General features: G+C 32.9%; 1 protein-coding gene across 12 annotated transcripts in view; it reads right to left on the bottom strand.

Moving 5' to 3' along the window:
* Positions 1–27,239, bottom strand: part of LOC142241126 (PDZ domain-containing protein GIPC3-like) — a 167,304-nt gene that overhangs the window by 58,105 nt on the left and 81,960 nt on the right. For 4 of the 12 annotated variants that reach the window (XM_075312871.1, XM_075312873.1, XM_075312872.1 and 1 more), the window contains one exon: positions 23,242–25,025. The exons of 4 other annotated variants lie outside the window; for them this stretch is intronic. In XM_075312871.1, the coding sequence (XP_075168986.1) occupies positions 23,940–24,953 (1,014 nt within the window). In that variant the 5' untranslated portion in view covers positions 24,954–25,025 and the 3' untranslated portion in view covers positions 23,242–23,939. Of the gene's footprint in view, positions 1–4,654; positions 5,308–23,241; positions 25,026–27,239 lie in introns of those variants that run through there. 4 more of the 12 variants (XM_075312868.1, XM_075312869.1, XM_075312870.1 and 1 more) reach the window with 2 other exon arrangements.

Raw genomic sequence — 27,239 nt, 5'->3', positions numbered from 1 at the left:
AAATAAAAAGGTCAACAATATCATTAACAAAATTTTATTTCTATAGAAAATTTTGTCAAAATTTTCTTTCTATAGAAAAATTATTTCAGAATTTTATTTCGATAGAAAATTTTGTCAAAACTTATTTCTTTAGCAAATTGTTTCAAAATTTTATTTCTATAGAAAATTTTGTCAAAATTTTATTTCTATGGAAAATTTTATCAAAATTTTATTTCTATGGAAAATTTTGTCAACATTTTATTTCTATGGAAATTATTGTCAAAAATTTATTTCTATAAAAAATTTTTGACAAAACTTATTTCTATAGCAAATTTTTCAAAATTTTATTTCTATAGAAAATTTTGTAAATATTTTATTTCTATGAAAAATTTTGTCAAAGTTTTATTTCTATGGAAATTGTTGTCAAAATTTTATTTCTATAGAAAATTTTTGTAAAAATTTTATTTCAATAGAAAATTTTGTCAAAACTTATTTCTATAGCAAATTTTGTCAACATTTTTTTCATAGAAAAATTGTATTTCTATAGAAAATTTTGCCAAAATTTTTTTCTATGGAAAATTTTATCATTTTTTTTCTATAGAAAATTTTGTCAACATTTTATTTCTATAGAAAATTTTGTCAAAATTTTATTTCTATAGAAAATTTGGTCGAAATTTTATTTCTATGGAAAATTTTGTCAAAATTTTATTTCTATAGAAAATTTGGTCGAAATTTTATTTCTATAGAAAATTTTGTCAAAATTTTATTTCTATAAAAAAATTTGTCAAAATTTTATTTTTTTTTTGTCAAAATTTTATTTCTATACCAAATTTTGTTAGAAATATAGTTAAGACACTTCATTTTTAGTTAGTGAATATGTTAGAAACGGAATTAAAAAAAAGATAGTATACCCCCACCCTATGGTGGGGGTGTAAAAAAATTGATCAGGTCCCTTAGAATATATACCAATCGACTCAGATTCTTCGCCGGAATTTGTCTAGCCCTTTGTTTCCGTTCGTCTGTCTATGTATTAGTTGTTCACAATTACTATGCGATTTAGATGAAATTTGATTATCGAATTTGGACAAAATCGAATCAAATTTAGCTATAGATATAAATCAGTTGAAAAATCTATTCTTTGAAGAAACGAAGATCAAAAAAAATTAATTTTAAACAAAAAATCTATAATTCCAAACTTTAGTATCAGACATATTGTTCAAAGATTGGGGAAATCCCCTGTGAAGCAGTGTAAAAATGGTCACATTGACATTATGTAAAGTATATTTACATTTCCCTCTCCTCAACAATACTCATTTAGGTATCACACATTCATTGAGTGACAACAATGAAGTATAAACATCTGGTTCCCAAAGCCAGAAAAATATGTATGTATGTATGTCTTGTTCAATTTTCAAATTTCTTGTAAGAATTTTTGCAAAACAATTTAATGGGCTTCTATTAAGTATATGACAGGTAAAAGTTTTAGCGGTATAGGTTTAAGAAAAACAAGCTATTTTTCTATTTAATATATGATGAAAAAACAAACAAACAACTAATACATTTGCATAGATGATTAAGAGATGTGGCTAACTTGTAGACATCAAAAGAAATCAACAGATGTTGTTGCTGGGGAAACACTCTTGGTGATTTCAAATGTGACCAGTCATAGTCTTCTTAATGGCAATTACCCAATTCAAAAAAAAAAAACACGAATGGGAAGAACAAGAATCATAATTTTGTAAACGTATTCAGGAGAGCAAATGAAAGAAAAACAATTTAGAGATAAGGCAAGACTAAACGAATGCATTAAGGTAGTATGTACATAGAAACTGAAAAGGCATGCATTTTATTGAATTTAGACATATACTCACATATACAAATGCATATCTATGGGGGGCCTATCTCTATTAAACAAACCTATTTACAGTGGTGCTCTTTTATTGCATACACATACACACACGCGCAAACATATCAAAAGAACTTGCAACCAGCTTTTGAAATTACTTCAATGCATTTACACTGTTTTGTAGACAGGATGTGAGAAACTTGATTGGGGTGTGAGTAATACAAGTGGAGCGGGAGTAAACAAATTCAAATTGCCAACCATGTGTGTCCATTGAATCTATCGCTTGAGGTATCAAAGTCCAACAAAATTTATAAATGCAAAAAGAACAAAAATGAGTCTAAACATGTGTCTTTTTTCGCCACTGCAATGATGAAGTAAAAAACAATGTTTACTAATAACATTGCTTCAATGAGAGTTTTCAGAATTCTCTATAACAGAGAGCGAGAGAGAATCAACATTCAGAGTCACTTTATATTACATTGTCATCAGACGACTTAACAGCACCTTAAATTTCTAACAGATGTCGAATGTAGTCCGATTGCCAACCAGACATACAGCATACAGATGTTATTTTCCACTACGCAGAAAGAGCAGTTTGCCAAAAACACGGTAAATAATAATAAAATTGGTGCCAAAAATTTAGATCTTTGATTCATTATTTGTCAAAAACGTTTGTAAATTTATATTGCAATAACACAAATATTTACATGTAATTGTAGTTTAATTATAGGGATTTGAAAGTCTTCTTTCAACTGAACAAAGCTACGATTAGAAAATCGGAAGTAACATTAAGATAAACGATTTGGCAACTCTGGTTGCTACTAGAATTTACAGCAAATTTCATATATACGAAACGAACGCTTTCGTTCGACTGAAATGCCCACCAGCTGATTTTCCTTTAAAAATCCAGCTGTAGGGCATCGTAGTTGAACGAATGCATTCTTTTTGTATGTAGAAAAACTATTGGTTTTAATATTTTAGTGAACTAGTTTGGATTAGGTATGATAGTTTCCCTTGTTAGAACGGGGTTTTTTCATTACGGTGAAACCATTTAGAGAAGCTTTGAAACACTCAGAAATGTTGAACTTTTTTGGTGTTCGGTCGAAGGTGGTATTGAACACATGATCCTTTGTATGCAAGGCGGGCTAATTTACCACACAAAAAAAATTTCTGATTCAATCACGAAATTAATTGATCCAATTAATGTTTTAATTGAAATGTCTTCAATCACAGAAATGATAGTATCAATTAAAAAATTAATTGAAGGTCACTTAAAAAATTAATTGATCCTATTAAAAACTTAATTGATACTATTAATTGTTGTGATTGATTTTTGTTTCAATTAAAAAATTTGTTGAATCAATTAAATTTTTAATGGAATATTTTTTAAAACTCGACTAAAATTTTAATTGGAAACATTTTCGTGACATTTGTTTCTGTGCATTGTAGAGTAGTGAAAAAAATTGTTTTTGACAGTTGGCTTTCCCAGTGTTTTTTAAAATAATCATCATGACTGGCTCAACTGGTGTTTGACAAAAAATATAAAAATTCGTAGTTTGGAAAGCAAATAAATGTGTCGCGGTAAAAATTAACCGCAATGTCATCTTATCACAATGCATTGAAAGTGTAAATAAGCCTAAATTAATAAGCTGCCGCCAAATCTCAGGGTTTTTGACCACTTTACTCATAGTGGTCAAATCCCCTGTTTTTTGATAATCGGCTTTTCGCGATGTTTGTTTTGTTTTCTTTTTTGAAGAATAACCATCATGACCAGTTCAAAGATTATTAACACGTGTAATTTGGAAAGCAACATACAATTATATTGTGGTAAAAATTATAATTCACATCATAAGATGTAATTCATTAAAAGATGGACACAATGTACGCTATATGTATTAACCGGTCTACCGCTATTCGTCCACCGGTTTTGACCACTCTACTTCTGAGGTAGTGTAAGCAACCCCAGGCGTAAGCCTGCACATGTTTATATACTGGAAGAAGAGTTGTATTTTCTGAAGAACGAAGTTTCCTTTTGATGTTCAAAAAATTTCTTTAAAACAAATAAAAAATATTTGAGAAATTATTGCAGCAATTGTTACAAATTCGTGCTTAGTTTCTCTTCAAAAAATACTTTATAGGAATGAAGAGTTTCATTTACCTATAATTTCGTTAGGGAGTGTGGTATTTTTTCCTTTGGATGTTCATTTTATTTAAAATTTTCCGAAAAGATTCGCTGGATTCACTTTTTTCAGTGTTATACCTCATTCATATTACACCTCCAAAATACATTTTAACTAGATTTCAACTGTCATTTACCTTATACATAATGGATTTTAGATCAACTTTTAATAGATTTCGAGCCTAATGTGTATGAGGTATTAAAATATTTTGAAATGCTTACCCCAATAGTTTTGTTCTAATGATCTATCTTTTACGAAATTTCTTTTATCACGTTATTGTGAATGAATTTCACAAACAAATCCTTTAATGTAAAGGTCCCTGTAATAGCCATTTAAGAGCACGTAATTAACAGAAACACTACACTGAAACCAAAACATATGGATTTTAAAATGTTAATCCAAATAAACTTCTGCCCAATTTTCAATCTCGTATACAATAATAAGTATGGATGCAATACGTATTATATGTATAGAATTAACATTTTAGTTAATTAACTAAACACACTTTCTCAATTTAATGTAGGAGCACAACACAAGCCAATATTTGTTGTAATTCACATCGCGAATATCAAAGCTATATATTTCATATTATTATGGTTCTATTTTTTATGTTTCAACTGAATATACAATTATAATTAACACAATTTACCTTTGTTTAGAGAGTGGAAACAAATCATAAAATATTACAAAAATCTATTTGGTCATTATTCTTTCGATTTTCAGGTTTACGAGTTCTCTGTTTCTTCTTTGTTGTCTGCTACGCTGTGTGTGTTCGAGTTTTTTTTTGCGATAGTAGCTGGATGGACTGTAAAATGTGGTTTGCTTGATGGCAGATGAAACACTAGTGAGTTCAGGTTTTTTTTCTAGATTTTTATTTTGTTAAAATTTTACTTTCATTACACATTGCTGTTGTTTTTCTTTTCCAGTTTTGTTTTTCCATGAACTCACTCTATTTCACAATATTTTGTTTTTCTTGAACTCTTAGAACATTCCTAAAGAGGCAATTTGCATTGTTGTTTCTTATTTAAAAAAAAAAGTTGTTTTTATAATTTCTTCTTTTTTATATCAAAATTAGCAAAAATTTGTTTTTCTTTTCATTACAAAATTATATTCCATTTAATTCCGTTTATTCTCTTCTATAATATATTTATTTCATTGGTGATTTTTATTTTGTTGTTGCCTTTGTATTATTGTATAATTTTTTCTTGGTTTCTGTTCTTGATTTTCTTTTATTTTCTGTAGTTGCTCCGACAAGTGCGATTATTAAACTAAAACTAAAGCTTGCGACGACCTCGAATAATATAAGACATTCACAAAACAACGATAGCTGGCACAACCGACAAACCAACCAAATCGCTGGCCAGCCACAAATGTAGTAAAACTCAAAGCATACAACAACAACGATGTACTGTTCTCACATATACATTGACGGGGTTTTAATCAAATTATACCCTAAAAGAGCTGTAGAATAGAGCAAATTCCCCACAGTTGGGGAGATAGAGAGAAATTGCTAGCGCAATGTATTGACACCAACCCCAATTATTATGGCAGCTACGAAGAGAGTTTATGGCAATCTGTTATCAAAACTCAGAGAGCCAGAGATAAAGAGATTTTGCATGGGTAAAATTATTCAGATGAAGAGTTAAGAGTCGTTTATCAGCTGATTATGGCCCCAACAGAAAATACGATTTGGTGTTTTAATAACAAAGGGAAAAATTATGACAAGACTAGTTAACAAAAAACGTTATTCTTAGACGAGATAATCTTCACTTTTATGATATACTGAAGGCTTTCACCTACCCTCCCTCAATCTGGCAGGATTGGTAATATAATAAGTTTTGCCAGTAAAGTCCCTAATACATTTTTGGCAAGCTTTAATGAAAACAAGTATATACAAACTTAAGTTCGGCCGGGCCGAATCTTATAGCGATTTCGATTGGGAAAAAAGGTGCAACATTTTCGAAATTGATAGCAAAATATGAAGGACACTGTGATAGATTTTGGATCCTGTATCTCTCACAATATTAGGAATTAACAATAACTTTGGAATGACGCTATCATTTGGTCGAAAATGCAATGAGGAAAAAAGTAGGGTAACACCAAGGCAACATATTTTTTGCGAATCGAAAACGCCATTAAATACACACCACCAGGAATCAAATATAACTGCTTCCTTAGAAAGCACTTCGTCGTGGCGGTTACTTGGAAATGTATAGAATTTCAGGTGGATATTCTGCCAAGCAAACATATGTACCAAAACATACACACCATATTCGCCACACCTATTTACCGACAAAAAATACCTCTAGATTTTGAATTTCAGGCAAATTGCATAAAAATTTGGATGTCTAGACGTTCAAGAGGTCAAATCGGAAGATCGGTCTAAATGGGGGAGATACCAAAAGTTGGACTGATACACACCATCTTCGGTACACTTATGTGTGGACATAAAATACCTCTCCATTTCCAATTTCAGACAAATCGAATAAAAATTGCGGGCGATCGGACAATATGGGGGCTGTACCTATACTCACCATCTTCGTCACATTTGTTTATGGACCGAAAGTATCTCTAGATTTCCAATTTTAGGAAAATCGGAAAAAGTGTATGGAAGCCCAAAAAGTCAAATCGGGAGATCGGGCTATATGGGGGATATACGAAACCACACTATATTCAGCGCTATGGGGGCTACATCAAAATCTGGAGCGATATAGCCCATCTTCGAATTTGAGCTGCCTGCAGACAAAAGGCGAGTTTGTGACAAGGCAAGTTTGTGCAAAATTTCAGCACGAAAGCTTCTGTATTTCAGCACGAAAGCTTCTGTAGCGTGATTAAAACAGAGAGACAGACGGACATCGTTATATCATCCCAGAATTTCTCCCTGATCAAAAATATATATATTTTATATAGTCGGAAATCGATATTTCGATGTGGGGTGGGTATAAAAATAATAATAATTTAAAAATGGAAAACAACAAATTATTATGTTTTTCATCAAACCATCATGAGAGCTGCAATAAGATGAAGATTTCGAAACTCAACACGAGGTCAAATTCTCGTGCTTAATTATTATTTTTTTAAAACAAATGGAATTTTTGTTGCATAGTGTTTTTCAAACAATCTTGATAATATATACTAAGCATAAATACCATACGATAAAGAGAATTATACAGTCATATAATAAGAGCAGTTTTGCAATTTAAGAGTATAATCATGCGAGGGAATATAGGGAATAAGTAACCCTAAGTCTCAATATCTACTCCTAATAGCTTCTTCTACTATAAAACAGAACTGGTCAAAGCCAATTCACTGGATACTTTTGGAAGGTCTTTCGATTGTTGGCTCTGTGTAAAGAAAAACCGGTTTCGTACTGTGTATGGAGATGTCAAATAAGTTTTCCCAAAATCGGGGGTATATATGTATATGCACACTTGTATGTGTGTAGTGGTAGTCATATGGTTGAGCACAACAACAAAAATAAAAACAAATTGTTTTGGATTTCTTCAATGTTTTCGGGGGGTGTGTATTTAACGTTGTGCCGATGATTTCTTGAGATCGTAGTTGTTAGATTGTTGTTCTTTATTTGACTTTTCGAAAACAAAAACTTGTTATGCTTAAGCAAACGATAAACGATACTTATACATAATGCTGTGTTTGTATGTATGTAATATTGTTTAAATGTTGTTTTGTCAATAGTAGAATTTGTTAGTTTAGATTGTTTTGCACACTACTATCGTTGTTTTTTTTTTGTTGTTGTTCTATTTTGCATAACTTTGTTGTGTATACACAATTGTCGGTCTTGCTTATTTTGCTAAATAGAATATCCCCAGTAATGACATTAGTCAAGACTTTATGTTATCTACGAACATAGTCCGTATTGATTTCAACAATAGGGCAGGTCGAATAATGTTGCTGTGTTATCAGCCCACAAAAAAGACAAATTTGAAGACATATTAAAAGTAACAGTAAAATTTGTAGTAGCTGCTACGAAGTGTTACCACTGGTATGTCTGTCCCATTAGAAATTCGAGCAATATCATATTGTTTTTATTGACAGGTCATTATATTGTTTACAAACCACCAAAAGGAAGAATCATAGTTCTCTGATCATTATATTGTCGTGAGCGCAAAAATGTATTGGCCGATCCAAAATACAAATGTCATTTTTGACTACACCGAAAGAAATCTCTCCGTTAATTTTACGAAATATTCTTCATTAACTATTTATCGTAAATTCTTCATTAAAACAACGAAACTTTCATTGGTTTTCGTAAACATTTTACGAGTATACGAAATGTCTACGAAATATTTTAACTATTTTCATTATAAAGTTCGTACTGTTAACGAAACTTTCTTCACATTTTAGGATTTCGGCGAAGATGTCTTTACGAATAAAAAAAAAAAAATATCACAATATACACTCGAAAACAAAAAAATACAAAGATTTTGACCTTCCTTTAAGGATTTTGGTATTGGTTGTCAAGTGAAAGATAAAAAAGTGAACTGCTTTATAGGAAGAATGAACTACCTCGCACGAAAATTGAACTAAATTTTACTCCACATTTTGAGATTTCCAAAAAGCGTTATTAAAACCAGGAAATTTGAATGCCCTGTTGTACTTTTTGACTGTAGTTCACGAAATTACATCATCTCATAGAAGAAAAATTTAACTAAAAGTAAAGAAGAAAATCATTAGCACCAAATCATGACCATTTTAACCATACAGTAGTTCATTCTTACTATTTTTGGGAATCGTACGAAAATCTTCTTTTACTTTAGTTCATATTGAACTTATGTGTACGGTCATTGAACTTTATACTCACGTTTAGTTCATAAAATTTTTGAGACATAGCTGTGGAAAATTTCGATAAAAATAGTAAAATTTAAGTACAAGCAAATAATTTTTTTTCCAATAAAAATAAGTTAAATTTAGCTTCCTTAACCCATTACCGCCCTCTGTCCCCATATGAGGACACCTGTTTTAAGTCAAACAACTATGAGCTACCCGTTATTTTTGTAATTTTAAATACACGTATGACAGTTCTGGTCAAAGCGTATGGAAGGGACCGGTCACATTAACATGGGTTTGTCATTAAATATATTGAACAATAGGTTATTCTGGTAATTCTATTTCACTAAATCTGTGGATCCAATAAGATTTTTATATCGAGCGAGTATGGAAATCATTAAATTATGACTATTTAAAAACTGCGACAAACTGGATCACCGGCACCAGTCCTGTGATAGGTCGGTCAGTGGCAATTTGCACCAATTTCCCGTAGGGAAGCTAAATAAAATAATTACGTCTAATAAATTTTCTTGAATTTGTCGAAAAATATTTAATTATTTTTATGATATCGGCGTGATGTCAGCGTTTGTAAAATTGTTTAGTTAAAAATTTCTAAAAATAATCAAAATTTTCTAAAATTAATCAAAAGTTTTCTTCCTGGTGGGTTCACTGTTTTTCAGTGTTTAAAGTAGAGGTGTGCACGTGAGTAATAGTTTACTCACGCTCACGCACACTCACGACGAAAAAAACTTACTCACGTACGATATTGTGTGGTAGGACTCATGCTCATGCACACTCACGAAAAGAAAATTTGTACTCACGCACATTCACGCACGAAAATGTCGCAACTTACTAAAAATACCGTGACTCACGAAAAATATCGTGACTCACGAAAAATGTCGTGACTCACGACTAGTTTTATGGGTAATTTACCTTAGCGACGTGTCTGAAAACATGAGCATTATTAAAATCAACAGCTTTATTAAATTCTTAACATCCCAGGTGTCACTAAAATTGTAAATGAATTTAACTCTTAAGCGTTTTATGTTGGTGAGCGGGAATATTTTCATGAGCGTAATTCCTTACTCATGCGCTTTACAGACTATCAGTTATTCCGGACGACAGTGCTCGTGTCGAATATATCCCATATATTGTGCACATTATAAGTTAAGTCTGAAGGCATAATCGATACTGCTGTATGTTTATGTGATCGATAACACATTTACCGATTATTTAGTCATCCCCGACATGTCGTATCGATCCGACACACTGTAAGATTCTTTACAAACACCGACATTCCGTCCGGAATAACTGATAGTCTGTAAAGCGCATCCCGCACACTCACGAAGATATTATTTTCGTGACTCACGCTCACGCACGACATTTTGGTTTGTTAATCACGCTCACGCAACACGACTCATGCGTGAGTCACGACAATTTCGTGTCACGTGCACACCTCTAGTTTAAAGCAGAGGGATGCGAATTTCCAAATTTCATATCCTAAATTTAACGAATTTTTTTTTAAGCAAATATTATAGTTTGTTTTAATTAGTGAAAACTGAATGCAAATCCGATAAATGAGAAATGTATTCTAATAGAACATGCATTTAAAGCCTGATTGATCCATAAACAAGTAAGGAAAGTCTAAAGTCGGGCGGGGCCGACTATATTATACCATGCACCACTTTGTAGATCTAAATTTTCGATACCATATCACATCCGTCAAATGTGTTGGGGCTATATATAAAGGTTTGTCCCAAATACATACATTTAAATATCACTCGATCTGGACAGAATTTAATAGACTTCAACAAAATCTATAGACTCAAAATTTAAGTCGGCTAATGCACTAGGGTGGAACACAATGTTAGTAAAAACAAGTATATACGGCCGTAAGTTCGGCCAGGCCGAAGCTTATGCACCCTCCATCATGGATTGCGTAGAAACTTCTTCTAAACACTGCCATCCACAATCGAATTACTCAAGTTGCGGTAACGCTTGCCGATGGCAAGGTATCTTAAAACCAAGGTATCAAAAAACATCGATCCAATACGTATATAATTCAGTTTGACAAAGTAGACATAAAATTTTGACAAAATTTTCTACAGAAATAAAATTTTAACAAAATTTTCTATAGAAATAAAATTTTCACAAAATTTTCTATAGAAATAAAAATTTTGACAAAATATTCTATAGAAAGAAAATTTTTACAAAAATTTCTACAGAAATAAAATTTTAACAAAATTTTCTATAGAAATAAACTTTTGACAAAATTTTCTATAGAAATAAAATCTTGGTAGATTATTTGTGGCTCGAGTGGCAACCATGATTATGAACCGAATAAAATTTGAACAAAATTTTCTATAGAAATAAAATTTTGACAAAATTTTCTATAGAAATAAAATTTTGACAATGATGAAAATTTTATTATGAACCGAATAAAATTTTAACAAAATTTTCTCTAGAAATAAAATTTTTACAAAATTTTCTATAGAAATAAAATTTTGGTAGATTATTTTTGGCTCTAGTGGCAACCATGACTATGAACCAATATGGACCAATTTTTGTGTGATTGGACCAATTTTGGTATGGTTGTTAGCGACCATATATTAACACCATGTTCCTAATTTGAACCGGATCGGATGAATTTTGCTCCTCCAAGAGGCTCCGGAGGTCAAATCTGGAGAACGTTTTATATGGGGGCTATATATAATTATGGACCGATATGGACCAATTCTGGCACGGTTGTTAAAGATCATATACTAACACCATGTTCCAAATTACAACCGGCTTGGATGAAATTTGCTTCTCTTGGAGACTTCGCAAGCCAAATCTGGGGATCGGTTTATATGGGGGGCTATATATAATTATGAACCCATGTGGACCAATTTTTGCATGGTTGTTAGAGACCATATACCAACACCATGTACCAAATTTCAGCCGGATCGGATGAAATTTGCTTCTCTTTGAGGCTCCGCAAGCCAAATCTGGGGATCGGTTTATATGGGGATTATATATAATTATCGACCGATGAGGACCAATTTTTGCATGATTGTTAGAGACCATATACCAACACCATATACCAAATTTCTGCCGGATCGGATGAAATTTGCTTCTCTTTTAGGCTCCGCAAGCCAAATCTGGGGATCGGTTTATATGGGGGCTATATATAATTATGGACCGATGTGGACCAATTTTTGCATGGTTATTAGAGACCATATACCAACACCATGTACCAAATTTCAGCCGGATCGGTTGAAATTTGCTTCTCTTTGAGGCTCCGGAACCCAAATCTGGGGATCGGTTTATATGGGGGCTATATATAATTATGGACCGATGTGGACCAATTTTTGCATGGTTGTTAGAGACCATATACCAACACCATGTACCAAATTTCAGCCGGATCGGATGAAATATGCTTCTGTTAGAGGCTCCACAAGCCAAATCTGAGGGTCCCTTTATATGGGGGCTATACGTAAAAGTCGACCGATATGGCCCATTTTCAATACCATCCGACCTACATCGATAACAACTACTTGTGCCAAGTTTCAAGTCGATAGCTTGTTTCGTTCGGAAGTTAGCGTGATTTCAACAGACGGACGGACGGACATGCTTAGATCGACTCAGAATTTCACCACGACCCAGAATATATATACTTTATGGGGTCTTAGAGCAATATTTCGATGTGTTACAAACGGAAAGACAAAGTTAATATACCCCCATCCTATGATGGAGGGTATAAAAATATGGGAAACATTTAAATCTGAAGCAATTTTAAGGAAACTTCGCAAAAGTTTATTTATGATTTATCGCTCGATATATACGTATTAGAAGTTTAGGAAAATTAGAGTCATTTATACAACTTTTTGTCGAAATTAGAAAAACATATATATGGGAGCTATATCCAAATCTAAACCGATTTCAACCAAATTTGGCACGCATAGCAACAATGCTAATTTTACTCCCTGTGCAAAATTTCAACTAAATCGGAGCAAAAAATTTGCCTCTGTGGTCATATGAGTGTAAATCGGACGAAAGCTATATATGGGAGCTATATCTAAATCTGAACCGATTTCAACCAAATTTGACACGCATAGCTACAATGCTAATTCTACTCCCTGTGCAAAATTTCAATTAAATCGGAGTAAAAGATTGGCCACTGTGGTCATATGAGTGTAAATCGGGCGAACGATACATATGGGAGCTATATCTAAATCTGAACCGATTTCAATAAAATTTGGCACACTTGACTACACTACTAATTGTACTCCTAGTGCAAAATTTCAACCAAAGTAAGGTAAAACTCTGGCTTCTGGGGCCATATAAGTCCATATCGGGCGAAATATATATATGGGAGCTATATCTAAATCTGAACCGATGTCAACCAAATTTGGCACGCATAGCTACAATGCTAATTATACTCCCTTTGCAAAATGTGAACTAAATCGGAGTTAAAAATTGACCTCTGTGGTCATATGAGTGTAAATTGGGCGAAAGCTATATATGAGAGATATATCCAAATCTGAACCGATTTCAACCAAATTTGGTACGCATAGTTACAATGCTAATTCTACTCCTTATGCAAAATTTCAACTAAATCGGAGAAAAAAATTGGCCGCTGTGGGCAAATGAGTGTAAATCGGGCGAAAGCTATATATGGGAGCTATATCTAAATCTGAAGCGATTTCAATAAAATTTGGCACACTTGACTATAGTACTAATTGTACTCCTAAAAAATTTCAACCAAATTGGGGTAAAACTCTGGCTTCTGGGGTCATATAAGTCTATATCGGGCGAAAGATATATATGGGAGCTATATCTAAATCTGAACCGATTTCTTCCAAAATCAATAGGGTTCTATTCTGAGCCAAAACACATACTTGTGCAAAGTTTGAAGTCGATTGGACTAAAACTGCGACCTAGACTTTGATTACAAAAATGTGTTTACGGACGGACGGACATGGCTATATCGACTCAGGAGCCCACACTGAGCATTTTTGCCAAAGACACCATGTGTCTATCTCGTCTCCTTTAGGGTGTTGCAAACATATGCATTAACTTATAATACCCTGTTCCACAGTGTGGCGCAGGGTATAAAAATGTTCATCACTATATGTTATACCGAATAGTTTAAATGAGCCTGAAATCACTGGCTACTATTTATTACTTTAGAAAATTTTCTCAAAATTGTATTTCAATAGAAAATTTTGACAAAATTTTATTTCTATAGAGAATTTTGATAAAACTTTATTTCAATAGAAAATTTTGTCAAAATTTTATTTCTGTAGAAAATTTTTTCAAAATTTTATTTTAATATAACATTTTCACAAAATTTTTTTAGTATAGAACATTTTCTCAAAATTTTATTTCTATAGAAAATTTTGTTAAAATTTTATTTCTATAGAAAATTTTGTTAAAATTTTATTTCTATAGAAAATTTTGTTAAAATTTTATTTCTATAGGAAATTTTGTGAAGATTTTATTTCTATATTAATTTTTGTCAAAATTTTATTTCAATAGAAAATTTTGTTAAAATTTTATTTCTGTTGAAAATTGTGTTTAAATTTTATTTCTATTGAAAATTTTGTTTAAATTTTATTTCTATAGAAAATGTTGTCAAAATTTTATTTCTATAGAAAATGTTGTCAAATTTTTATTGTTATAGAAAATTTTGTCAAAATTTTATTGTTATAGAAAATTTTGTTAAAATTTTATTGTTAGAGAACATTTTCTATAGAAATCAAATTTTGTTGTTGTTTTTTTTTTTTTTTTTTTGATTTCAGCTTAAAACCATACATTGACTAAACTACAAGTGTAGCTTAACAAACAGAGGAAAAGTCTGCTTGTCAAATTTATTTGGGCAAAGCCCTATAGACTTCAAGATGGTTGGATGGACGCGCGTTTCGGAATTAACACATTCCTCACCAGCATCCTCTACTTGCCGCAAAACTATCAACCAATTATCAGAATAAATTCAGGCAGTTCATTAAACCCAACAATAAACCACACTTGAACCTTCCGAAAAAAGGTTTTACATTGATAACCGGCTTATGCCGAAATAAATTCATACAAACATCTCTCTTTTCCTTTGCCACCATCAAATCATCGATTTGAGTGAAGTTGGCTGGGTTTTATTTTGAGCGTGCTTCCTCTTCTTTCTTTCATTCGTTTTGTTTTGTTATTGTTGGTTTTTGTTCTTTAAGCATTGTTGTTGTTTTTATTGCAGCTTAAAACCATACATTGACTAAACTACAAGTGTAGATTAACCAAATTTATTTGGGCAAAGCCCTATAGACTGCAAGATGGTTGGATGGACGCACGTTTCGGAATTAGCACATTCCTCATCAGCATCCTCTACTTGACAAAATTTTCTATGGAAATAAAATTTTGACAAAATTTTCTATGGGAATAAAGTTTTGACAAAATTTGATTTCTATAGAAAATGTTCTATAACAATAAAACGTTGACAAAATTTTCTACAAGAATAAAATTTTGAAAAAAATTTTCTATGGAAATAAAATTTTAACAAAATTTTCTATTGAAATAAAATTTTGACAAAATTTTCTATAGAAATAAAATTTTTAAAACATTAGACAAAATTTTCTATTTAAATAAATATTTGACAAAATTTTATTTCTATAGAAAATTTTGTCAAAATTTTATTGTCGTAGAAATTTTGTCAACGTTTTATTGTTATAGAACATTTTCTATAGAAATCAAATTTTGTCAAAACTTTATTCCCATAGAAAATTTTGTCAAAATTTTATTTCCATAGAAAATTTTTTTCAAAATTTTATTTCTATAGAAAATTTTGTGAAGCAATATTTTGCAAAATCTACTAACATAAAGAATTCTACTAGTCTACCAACAAACAACAAAAATTGCCCAGTTTTGGTAGAATATAATGTGCATGTTTTGGGTAGGCTGCACTAGATTTTCCAATCGAACAAAAAAATTCGATTTATTGGGGTAGAGTGTAAAATATTCAACACATTTGTGTTATATCGAAATCACTATTAAACACTAAAATCGGGTAGCGCTCATAGATAAGAGAAAAGTTCAGATATATGGTATTATCACAAGGAACTGAAAGTCTAAGTGAGTCTGAAGTAACTGGCTATCATTACATCTAACCTAGTCTATTAGACCGTATATTTCAGCGTTAACTAGATTTATCAATCGCAGGGTATAAAATGGGTGGTACCTGTTTCATTTCCTCAGAAACGAAGGACTTTGGAATGGCAATCATAAGATGTATTTCACAAACACCAGAAAACCATGGCAAATAAATGTCAACATATCTGCTCTCTCTCTCCACCCACTTAGAAAATTGTTTAAAATTCAAAAACATTAGTAGTATTTTGCTTTCTTAGTCACCCATAAAAATCACAGGTTTTTTCACATTTTTCCACATTATTTATACATCCATCTATCTATCCAACGGAACATATATCCATCCACATATAATTAATAACAAACAGAAAGATCTACACATATTCTCATCTCATTTAAAATAACAGAATTTTCATACATATACACTACCTTGTCTTGAATGTTTAAATGTTCCTTGCAAAATGTCTCATCGGGAATAAATTTATCAATGAAAAACTCGGCAAATTGGAGGTGGCCGAAATATACGGAAAAAACACAAATACCCGGCAAATAATGGGCAAGACAAAAAGGAAAGAAAATAAAATAAACAAAACCCAGATATTTATGCGAATACCAAGGTCAGACAGTTTATAAGGAAAATTTCAAGAAACAAAACAAAAAAATTCTTCTAATCTTAGTGTCGCGGAATGGTAACATACATACAACAGAAGAAAAAACACGTGCTCAAAAAAAAAATATATATATATATAAATTATATGTATAGGTAAATAAAAAAAAAATAATAATAATAAAATAAATATAAGCAAAGCTATACAGCGATGCGTGATATTGTTGATGTATCATTTTTTTTTTTTTGTATTAAATCTCATTTTGTATATATATGTTACAGAAAACACAAATGTTGTAGACAAATCTGTTTTAGTTTTTACTAAAATATATACAATTGAAATTACTTAAAATTTTATTTTGTAATTCCAATCACAATTGTGTTATATCAACAAAAATTTTGTTGAACTTAAAAATTTTCTTTGACAACAATTTATTATAGGTTCAAAAATTATATTATTATTATTTTGTGTGTATGTATTTCCTGTTAAAAAAAGTACTCACTTAAAAAATGCGAAAAATTGTATTTAATTAAAAACAAGTATATACGACCGAAAGTTAAACTATTAATTGAGTTTTGCAATCGACATCGACTACATTTTTCATTTAATTGTTTAATAAAAATCGCGAAAATATTCACTCATTTTCTTAACAAGCTGTTTGTTCTTTGTTTGATTAAAAAAATATATTGCATCATTTAATGTTTCAATTAAAGTCATAACTATTCTCAAACACTTTATTTTTTATACCCTCCACCATAGGATGGGGGTATATTAACTTTGTCATTCCGTTTGTAACATATCGAAATATTGTTCTAAGACCCCATAAAGTATATATTCTGGGTCGTGGTGAAATTCTGAGTCGATCTGAGCATGTCCGTCCTTTGGAGAAGGTTTTGCAAATTACGATAATTTTTAATTTTTTGTTGATTTTTAATGGAAAAAATAAATTTATACAAAAATATATGCCGGAAAAAAAATAAAAACGGTGTATAACAAAAAAAAAGAAAAATATTTAATAAAAAATTTTCCGCTGGTGAGATTTGAACCAGAGTTTTTTATTTTTTTATTCATTATAATAAAGAACATCTCAGGAAGTAGTTAGAATGCCGTGGTGTCATATTAGGTTCATATCACAAACATTTGAATAGACGTTTTGATGCATCGTCTTCAATGGTGTTTGTGGCTCTGTTATGGTGCCAACAGACCCAGGTTTAACCCCCGGTGGAAGCGAAGAAGTTTTTCAATTTGTAAAAATTAGATAATAAGAAAATAAAAATGTAATAAAAAAATACTGATAAAAATAAAAAATGAAATTGGAAAAAAAATTGTTTTTATTTTATATTTCTTCATCCAAATGAACTTTCAAGGCACAGCTTCTAAAGCAATGCAAAGGATCCAAAAATGGAGTACTTCCGTCCTATGACAAGCCCATGTAAAATTCATTGGAGATGATCCAAGTTTTAAGTACTTCCGGATCACAAATTGGGGATCCAAACTACTTTTTGGAAGCTCTTTGATTGCTGGGTATTTCTTTAAATTTGTAAATTTTACTACAAATGCGCCCATCTTAAACTTTGTATGACACTAAAGACATTCTTGCAATTGTGAACTCCAATTTTTTCTTCAAACTACAAAATGTTCTTTAACACCTGACAAAAATAATTATGTCTAATAAATTTTCTTGAATTTGTCGAAAAATATTTACTTATTTTTGTGATATCGGTATGATATCTGCAAATTTTCAAAAAAATAATCTAAATTTTCTAAAATTAACCAAAAATTTTCTTCCTGGTGGGTTCACGGTTTTCAGTGTATGATCGTCCATTTTAATGATATTCCTTTGCATACTTTAGGAGGAACACTTGTCCACAGAGAATATTATGACACAAAAGGGGAAATTGTAAACAAATATAGTATTCGATTGGTAAACTCGATTAGTTGTTAAGACACCGACCATATCCGTAACAATGTGTAAAAATCGTAGATTTTCGTATAAATAAATGCTATTAAAAAGTGGCACACTATGCCGAAAAGGTGGCACAATAGTGTAAAAAATATCACATTTACGGCCATTTTCATGTATCTCCGTTAGACTTTAACTCCCAGTTAACAGAAAGTAAAATCGAAATATCTTCTCTCCGGTTAACTTTAACTGAAAAATTTTTACCAGTTAAGTTCCTAACTGGCATATGGAATATATAGACATAATGACAGACATGTCCATAGTACGGTTTAAAAGTTCGTTAGCTAACGTAGCACTAACGGAGCTTCCTGAAAATGGGGGTTAGCGGCACAAGAAAAAAGTATTACCGCTTAAAAAAATGGCAAATTTGCCATTAAAGTGGCACAACTCTAACTCTGAGTAGCTCATTTTACCAACTACAGAATATTTGCACTGCATATTTTTAGGCGGTTTAAGAGTCCATTTCGAATAAAAAAAATTATAAGAAGGGACATTTCCCTTTCGAAACTGAAACTCGATTATTTCTTAAAGCATCAATCCCCACCGAAAACTTAACGGGATTTAGCTCTTGATATAATTGGACATGTTTTTTCACTACAGTGCAAGTACCAATTATTTAATTTAATAATTATTGTTATGAATATTATAATTCTAGTTATGTTCGCCTGATATAAACGCAGTCTGGTTATAGGTCCAAATTCAGCTCACCTCCCCATAATTCTCACCATTAACCGACCCTCCGATTTCATAACCTATGAATGTCGGACGTTTATTAACCAAAAGAAAGCCAACTGGGAAGGCTTCAGAGAATACACAGATCTCCGCTTCAGTGAGCTCCCGCCCCCTCCCATGTTCATGTTACCCAGTGGGCGTTCCGGGACATCATCTACGCAGCAGCCGCTCGCTTCATTCTAGCTGGTCTAATTGCCCAAGTGAGGCCCAACTTCCCAGCCGAAGCGGGGGACTCGCTGATCCTAGAATCAGGGAACTGAGTCTAGAGATTAGTAAGATAGTCGGCGAGCATAGGCGGAACACTTGGTTAGAGCAACTGAAGCAATGTAACCTAGCCACAGGAACGGGTAAATTGTGGTCAATAGTGAGAGCCCTCTCGATGGTATTTCAGTCACCTTTGGCGACGTGACCGTATGTGATCCGAAGAGGTGCGCCACATTATTCAACCGACTGTTTGTCGAGCACCCCGAGAGTGATAGAGCGAAAAGGAGAGCACCCGTGGTCTCCGAGCCGATGACACACCACAATTTATCATAGCCGAAGTTACCGATGTCATCAACAGCGCGAAACCATCCAAAGCGCTGGGCCTATCCTAATGCTGAAGCATCTTGGAATACTGGGAGTTGAGTACTTGACCAGACTCCTCAATTTGTCCTTAGAATCGCCCATTATACCCGATATCTGGAAAATGGATAGGATGATTCCACTACTGAAACCAGGCAAAGACTCGAGCACCGTGGTGCATGGTTAGCATGCCCGCCTTGCATACACAAGGTCGTGGGTTCGATTCCTGCAGCACTCAGTGATAAGAGAGAAGTTCACCAATGTGGTATCACAATGGACTGAATAGTCTAAGTGAGCCTGATACATCGGGCTGCCACCTAACCTAACCTAACACCGTCCTGTGACACGGCTGGGCTGATTGAGTCACATATTTATAAATGCTGAAATGGCATACAAAGCCGTTGTCGTACTGTGTACTTTGGGGAATTCATGTTGATGATTAGATTCACCCTTAGGTTAGGTTAGGTGGCAGCTCGTGGCGCTTGACCTATCGAAGGCATTCGATACGGTCAACCATGCCAGACTTTTCGAGGACGTCGAGAACACGTCCCTACCGGCTGGAAGCTAGCGTTGGGTTACTAATTATCTGTGCGGACGCCAGTTTTATGTGGAATTTAGGGATAGGAAATCAAGACCCCGTAGAGTGAAACAGGGAGTTCCCCAGGGTGGGGTGATATCTCTGGCACTGTTTAACCTCTACCCTTCGGACGGCGTCGAGATTGTATCATACGCATACAATTGTAAAATCATCTGGGCCCAATGTTGATGATATTTGCGATCGATTAAACGTCTACACCACTAATCTTACCAGTTATTTCACTGCGAGAAACTTGAGGATATCCCCCATCAAATCCTCTGCCACACTACATGGACGGCAGAAGTGTGCAGACAGTTGAATATTAGTGACGATGGCGAAATAATTCCGACGACAAATTACCTCAAGATTCTTGGGGTCACATTCGACATCCTTTTCGGGTCGTCTGCCCATGCCACTGCAATTAGTAATAAGCTCCGTGGTAGAAACAAGTTCCTTAAGTCACTTGCCGCCAGTATTTAGGGTGCAGACAAAGAAACCTTGTTAAATACCTATAAGGCAATTGGCCGGTCAGTGGTCAACTACGCAGCCCTAGTATGGACACCGCAGACTAATGATACTCAGTGGAATACCATACAGACCTGCCAGAACGCTGCTCTTAGAACTGCGACTGTGCGAAGACACAATTACATGTTGTCAAAGCGGTATCTCCTGGGTTGTTATCGCAGTAATCATCCAAATCACCATCTCATGGATACACAACCACCACCCAGGAACGTAAGGGTTGATATACATCATCTAGAGCGCGAGATCCAACGCTACAAAAAAGAGACTCTAGATCAAGCAGCGTACCAGGCAGGTTTGAACAGGGTTCATGAGGATACTGTAGCTGAAGCGGTGAGAAGCTACAAGGTTAATGCTGTTCTCGGAGTCCGACCACCGCCCATAGCACCGGAGGAAAGGGACCTCCCACGGCAGACTAGGGTAGTTTTAGCCCAATTAATATGAGGCAAGTTCAGCCGTCTCAATTCCTACTTATCAGTGTTTGATAGCAGCGTAGCTGATGTATGTCCAATTTGCAACCAAGGGCCACACGACACGCGTCATATTTTCTCTTGCCCAGCTAAACCAACCCGACTTACCACCAGATCACTCTGCACACACCCCACCTTAGTCGCAGAGTTCCTCGATCTGGCCACAAGCTGAAGTACCAAAGCGTATAACATAACAGGTTGGCTGATAAGTCCCCGGTCTGACATATAGATGGCGTCGCTAGTATTAAATGCATAATATTTTTATATAGTACTAACCTTCAAATGATTCGTGTCAAAATTTGACGTCTGTAAGTCAATTAGTTTGTGAGATAGAGCGTCTTTTGTGAAGCAACTTTTGTTATTGTGAAAAAAATGGAAAAAAAGGAATTTCGTGTTTTGATAAAATACTGTTTTCTGAAGGGGGAAAATACGGTGGAAGCAGAAACTTGGCTTGATAATGAGTTTCCGGACTCTGCCCCAGGGAAATCAACAATAATTGATTGGTATGCAAAATGCAAGCGTGGTGAAATGAGCACGGAGAACGGTGAACACAGTGGACGCCCGAAAGAGGTGGTTACCGACGAAAACATCAAAAAATCCACAAAATGATTTTGAATGACAATAAAATGAAGTTGATCGAGATAGCAGAGGGCTTAAAGATATCAAAGGAACGTGTTGGTTATATCATTCATCAATATTTGGATATGCGGAAGCTCTGTGCAAAATGGGTGCCGCGCGAGCTCACATTTTGACCAAAAACAACAACGTGTTGATGATTCTGAGCGGTGTTTGCAGCTGTTAACTCGTAATACATCCGAGTTTTTCCGTCGATATGTGACAATAGATGAAACATGGCTCCATCACTACACTCCTGAGTCCAATCGACAGTCGGCTGAGTGGACAGCGACCGGTGAACCGTCTCCGAAGCTTGGAAAGACTCAAAAGTCCGCTGGCAAAGTAATGGCCTCTGTTTTTTGGGATGCGCATGGAATAATTTTTATCGATTATCTTGAGAAGGGAAAAACCATCAACAGTGACTATTATATGGCGTTATTGGAGCGTTTGAAGGTCGAAATCGCGGCAAAACGGCCCAAAATGAAGAAGAAAAAAGTTTCGTTCCACCAAGACAACGCACCGAACCACAAGTCATTGAGAACGATAGCCAAAATTCATGAACTGGGCTTCGAATTGCCTCCCCACCCACCGTATTCTCCAGATCTGGCCCCCAGCGACTTTTTCTTGTTCTCAGACCTCAAAAGAATGCTCGCAGGAAAAAATTTGGCTGCAATGAAGAGGTGATTGCCGAAACTGAGGCCTATTTTGAGGCAAAACCGAAGGAGTATTACCAAAATGGTATCAAAAAATTGGAAGGTCGTTATAATCGTTGTATCGCTCTTGAAGGGAACTATGTTATGTTGAATAATAAAAACGAACTTTGACAAAAAAAATGTTTTTTTCTTTGTTAGACCGGGGACTTATCAGCCAACCAGTTAAAATGGATGAAATCACAATAACAACTGTTACAACAACAACAACAACGTCTGAATTAATTATTCTACTTATTATCAGTTTTTACACGAGCTTATTGGACAAAAAGATCAAGGAAATTGAAAAAATGTCAGAAATTACCATAAAAGACCCAAAATGAATCATCTACTCCCGCTCAAGATCTATACTGAAGTCAATGGAAATTTGCTTTAGCCAGCGATGAAACATGTATAGCTAGGCTTTTATAGATTGGTATTCTCTTCAATAACTTACTAATACCAATGTTCTTCATCTTCTTGGTGGGTATAAAAAATTATAATAATATTTATATTATAATTATTTTTAAGCTTAATTAAATATTAGAAAATAAAACTTACCAAAGAAATATCGAAGAAAATAAAAAAATCATGGTTTCTATAAATAAGTGTATATTTAACATGTATTTCAGGAAAAGAAATCAAATATAAACTGATAAGAAAAAGAACTATAAATGCTAAATTTAAAATATCAAATATAAAATACTTCAAGTATGGTGGAGAAACATATACAAATTATAAATTTAAATAATTTGCAACTTAAGAGAGAAAAGGGAAATACAGAACTAAAAATTTATTACAAAGCCAAACAAATAGCATAGTTTCTAAAACAAAAAATAAAAATGTTTATAAAGCATATAAGAAAATATGCAACATGTAATTTATGTATATATTGTAATAAAATTAAATTTAAATATAAATATTGGCAATTGTATATAGGTATTATATGTAGGTCGTATGATTTTCTTTATTCTATTTTTTTGTTTTTTGTTTATTAGCAGATTGAAAATAAGAATATTAAAGATTAAAAAAATGTGCTATTTTTGAAAAAGTTGTTTACTATTTTTGTTTTATTTCTTAGAAAAATAAATAAAAATTTCTGCATACAAATTTTTCATATATGTTTAATTTTCTACAAACTATAACCACAATATCAATCAATTGGGGTAAATGAGCAAAATTTTTTTTCTTCAAAAATATGCAATATATATTTTTTTTGCTTTCTATAACTAAAAATTATATAACAACAATAGTCTGAGGGGGGTCTGGTGATTGATTGCCGGAATGAGTTATTTATTTGTTGCCTCTTTTACGTCTGGCATCCGTTATAGCACCCCATAGTTCAATGATAAAGTCATCGGTAAAACCGAAGGACTCCAAATCGGAATTATCAATGGCCTCGGCAAAATCCATGGAATTCGTTTTGTCCACACCCAAATCCCAGATTTGTGTGGCCAATTCGGCATCGTTAATACCCATAAAGGACTCGAGTAAATTATTTATGGCCTCTATACCCGCTTGGGTGGAATCATCGAATTTCTCCTCGATTTGAACATTACCATTCGCCTTGAAACGTAGCGTTTCCTTACCGCTACCATAGCCACCACCACCACCCCGACCTGAAGGCAAGCGGGATTGTGATCGTGGCCCCACACCCTGGAAACCACTACGCATTGGCTCCACCAAACGTAGGGTAAATGTGCCACCCGTAGGAATCTCTTTTAGTAAGCGGGCCACTTCATAATGGCGTTTACCCACCATACTCTCGCCATTTAATTTCTCAATGTGATCGCCCACCAGAATATGCTCTATGCGATCTATAATGGAATTCTCTTTGATGCGTTTAATAAATGCAAAACCCGCTCCATTATCGGTTATAGTCAGTCCCAGGGCATCTTCGGTTTTTTGTATTTCAATTTCTTTGGGTTGACCTTTGCGATGGGCAAATATGAAGTCATCCAAACCAATTTGACCACCCAGCAGCTTGGTCATATCGACCTTATGTGAATTTAGTGTGCAAAATAGGATTTCCTCTGCCGGTATGTCATAGCACTCGGCAATTTTCTTATACAATTCTCTAACACTGGCGAATCCGGTAATCAATCCCGTCGGACTGCCATGGGCCAGCTGACAATGGAAAATCAATTGGGGTTTTGTGACATTCGATTCATTTGCGGATTTTTGAAGAGCTCCATTGCCATTATGTTGTGCCGTCTTTCCATTGGGTATAATTCCATTGTTATTGTCATGGAACGTGGGATCTGTGGACATTGCGGATTTTGGCATTTTTTTGGTAAAAAGTGGCATTTTGTCGTTTGAGATTTACTAGCCAAAGATATCCAAAGGGGGCAATATTCACTTACAATTTCTATTTGTTATCTATTAAAATAAAGCAAAAGGGGGAAAACTTTTCTTTAGTGTTTTTTCTGAGGCGTCTATAAAATTCTTGAGATTATTACGATAGTTGCAGATATCCCATAACCTTTGGTTAATTTGGTGAGAGTTTGAATGATGAGTGCTTTTTGTTAGATAAAGTGATTGTGCTATGTACATATTAAAAATTTTAATTTATTATATTATTTACAATAATTAAATAATTGCTTTCACTGGCGTTACGAGCAATTAATACTTTAATATCTCTGAGTGTTTAAAAAAATCTTTCATTAAAAAATTATGAAATTTGGATTCCTAATATTACGTAGCAAATGGAACTTTCAACAACTATCTGTTTGCCTTAAGATGTGAATGTTGGAAATAAATATTATTTATTTAATAAATAATTGTTTTTTTTAGAGAATATTTTCTTTATTTTATTATTTTGTGCTTACTTCAATAACATGAACTAAAAATGTGAAATGAAGTACAAAATTTTATTAAATTCTAAATTCGCAAAAATACTTAATATTTTTCTATTTTTTTTTTACTTAAATTATGCTCTTTTCTAGAACTTTGTATAGCGATATAAGGATCCCAGCAAAAAAATGTGAAAGTTCTTCCAAAGGCACAACTTTAAAAGCAATTCCAGAAGATGCACCCCCAATGATGTTCTTTATTTTAACTACCCAGGAAATTCTTTTAATTCAATTTTTTATAACTTGGTTTTTTTCATACTTTTAATGGGTAATTTGAACCTTTTTGTTTCAAATAGGTTAAAAACAGAGTAAGAATTCATAAAATGGTACAAATAATTTAAATTTCGTCGAAAAAAATGTTAAATCCAATCTGAAAAAATTGTGAATTTTTGAAAATATTTGAAGTCAAACGTTTCCGACAAGCGTTAGAATCCATTAAAAATTATAAAAATTTATAAAAAATATTTATTTGAATATCACAGAATTTTTTAATTTACATCCAAAACATTGAATTCGGATCACACCTAAAGAAGTGATGCAAATTCATTGCAACGGCTGTTGAAATGGAGGACTTCCCTCCTATGGCAAGTCCATGTTAAATTCATCGCTTCTGCGTCAATTTTGCACCACTTCCGGATCCGAAAAGAACAATTTCATTACTTTTTGGCGACGCTTTTTTTGCTGGGATATTGTATAATTTTTAACCCCACGTTTTCCTTCAAAAGCTTATAACTTGATGGTTATATTGGATTTAGTAAAACATTTTACATAAATAAATGTTGACAAAATTTTCTATAGAAATTTAGTTAAATTTAGATAAAATTTTCTATAGTAATAAAATTTTGACAAAATTTTCTATAGAAATAAAATTTTGACAAAATTTTCTATAAAAATAAAATTCTGACAAAATTTTCAATAGAAATAAAATTTTGACAAAATTTTTTATAGAAAAAAAAATTTGGCAAAATTTTCTATAGAAATAAAATTTTGACAAAATTTTCTAGAGAAATATGTTAAAGTTTTGACAAAATTTTCCATAGAAATAAAATTTTGGCAAAATTTTATATGGAAATAAAATTTTATATGGAAATAAAATTTTATATGGAAATAAAATTTTATTACTGATTGATTATCGTTGAGCTTTTTATTTTATTTTTAAGCAATACTAATCATAGTTTCTGCTATAGGTCGATTAAAAAACATAGGATTGATGTTTTTATTTAAGTTTTATTTCCAATATATCGATTGACTTCGTCAAAACGGTTTTCAAGGATTTATTCTGGTGTGCACAGCTTCACACTCTGTTTTACACAGTAAAATTTTCTATAGAAATAAAATTTGGACAAAATTTGTTATAGAAATAAAATTTTGATAAAATTGTAAAAGAGTGACAAAATTTTCTATATAAATAAAATATTGACAAAATTTTCTATAGCAAAAAAAAAAGATAAATTTTCTATAGAAATAAAATTTTGACAAAATTTTCGATAGAAATAAAATGTATACAAAAGGTTCTTTTGGTTTATTTTTATACTTTCCACCATAGGATGGGGTCATTCCGTTTGTAACACATCGAAATATTGGTCTAAGACCCCATAAAGTATATATATTCTGGGTCGTGGAGAAATTCTGAGTCGATGTAGCTATGTCCGTCCGTCTGTCCGTCCTTCTGTGCAAATCACGCTAACTACCGAACGAAACAAGCTATCGACTTGAAAATTGGCACAAGTAGTAGGTCGGA

This window comes from Haematobia irritans, chromosome 5, assembly GCF_050003625.1.
Source record: "Haematobia irritans isolate KBUSLIRL chromosome 5, ASM5000362v1, whole genome shotgun sequence".
NCBI classification, from domain to species: Eukaryota; Metazoa; Arthropoda; class Insecta; order Diptera; family Muscidae; genus Haematobia; species Haematobia irritans.
Note: the sequence above shows the minus strand (reverse complement) of the source record. Positions and strands in the feature narration are given on the sequence as shown.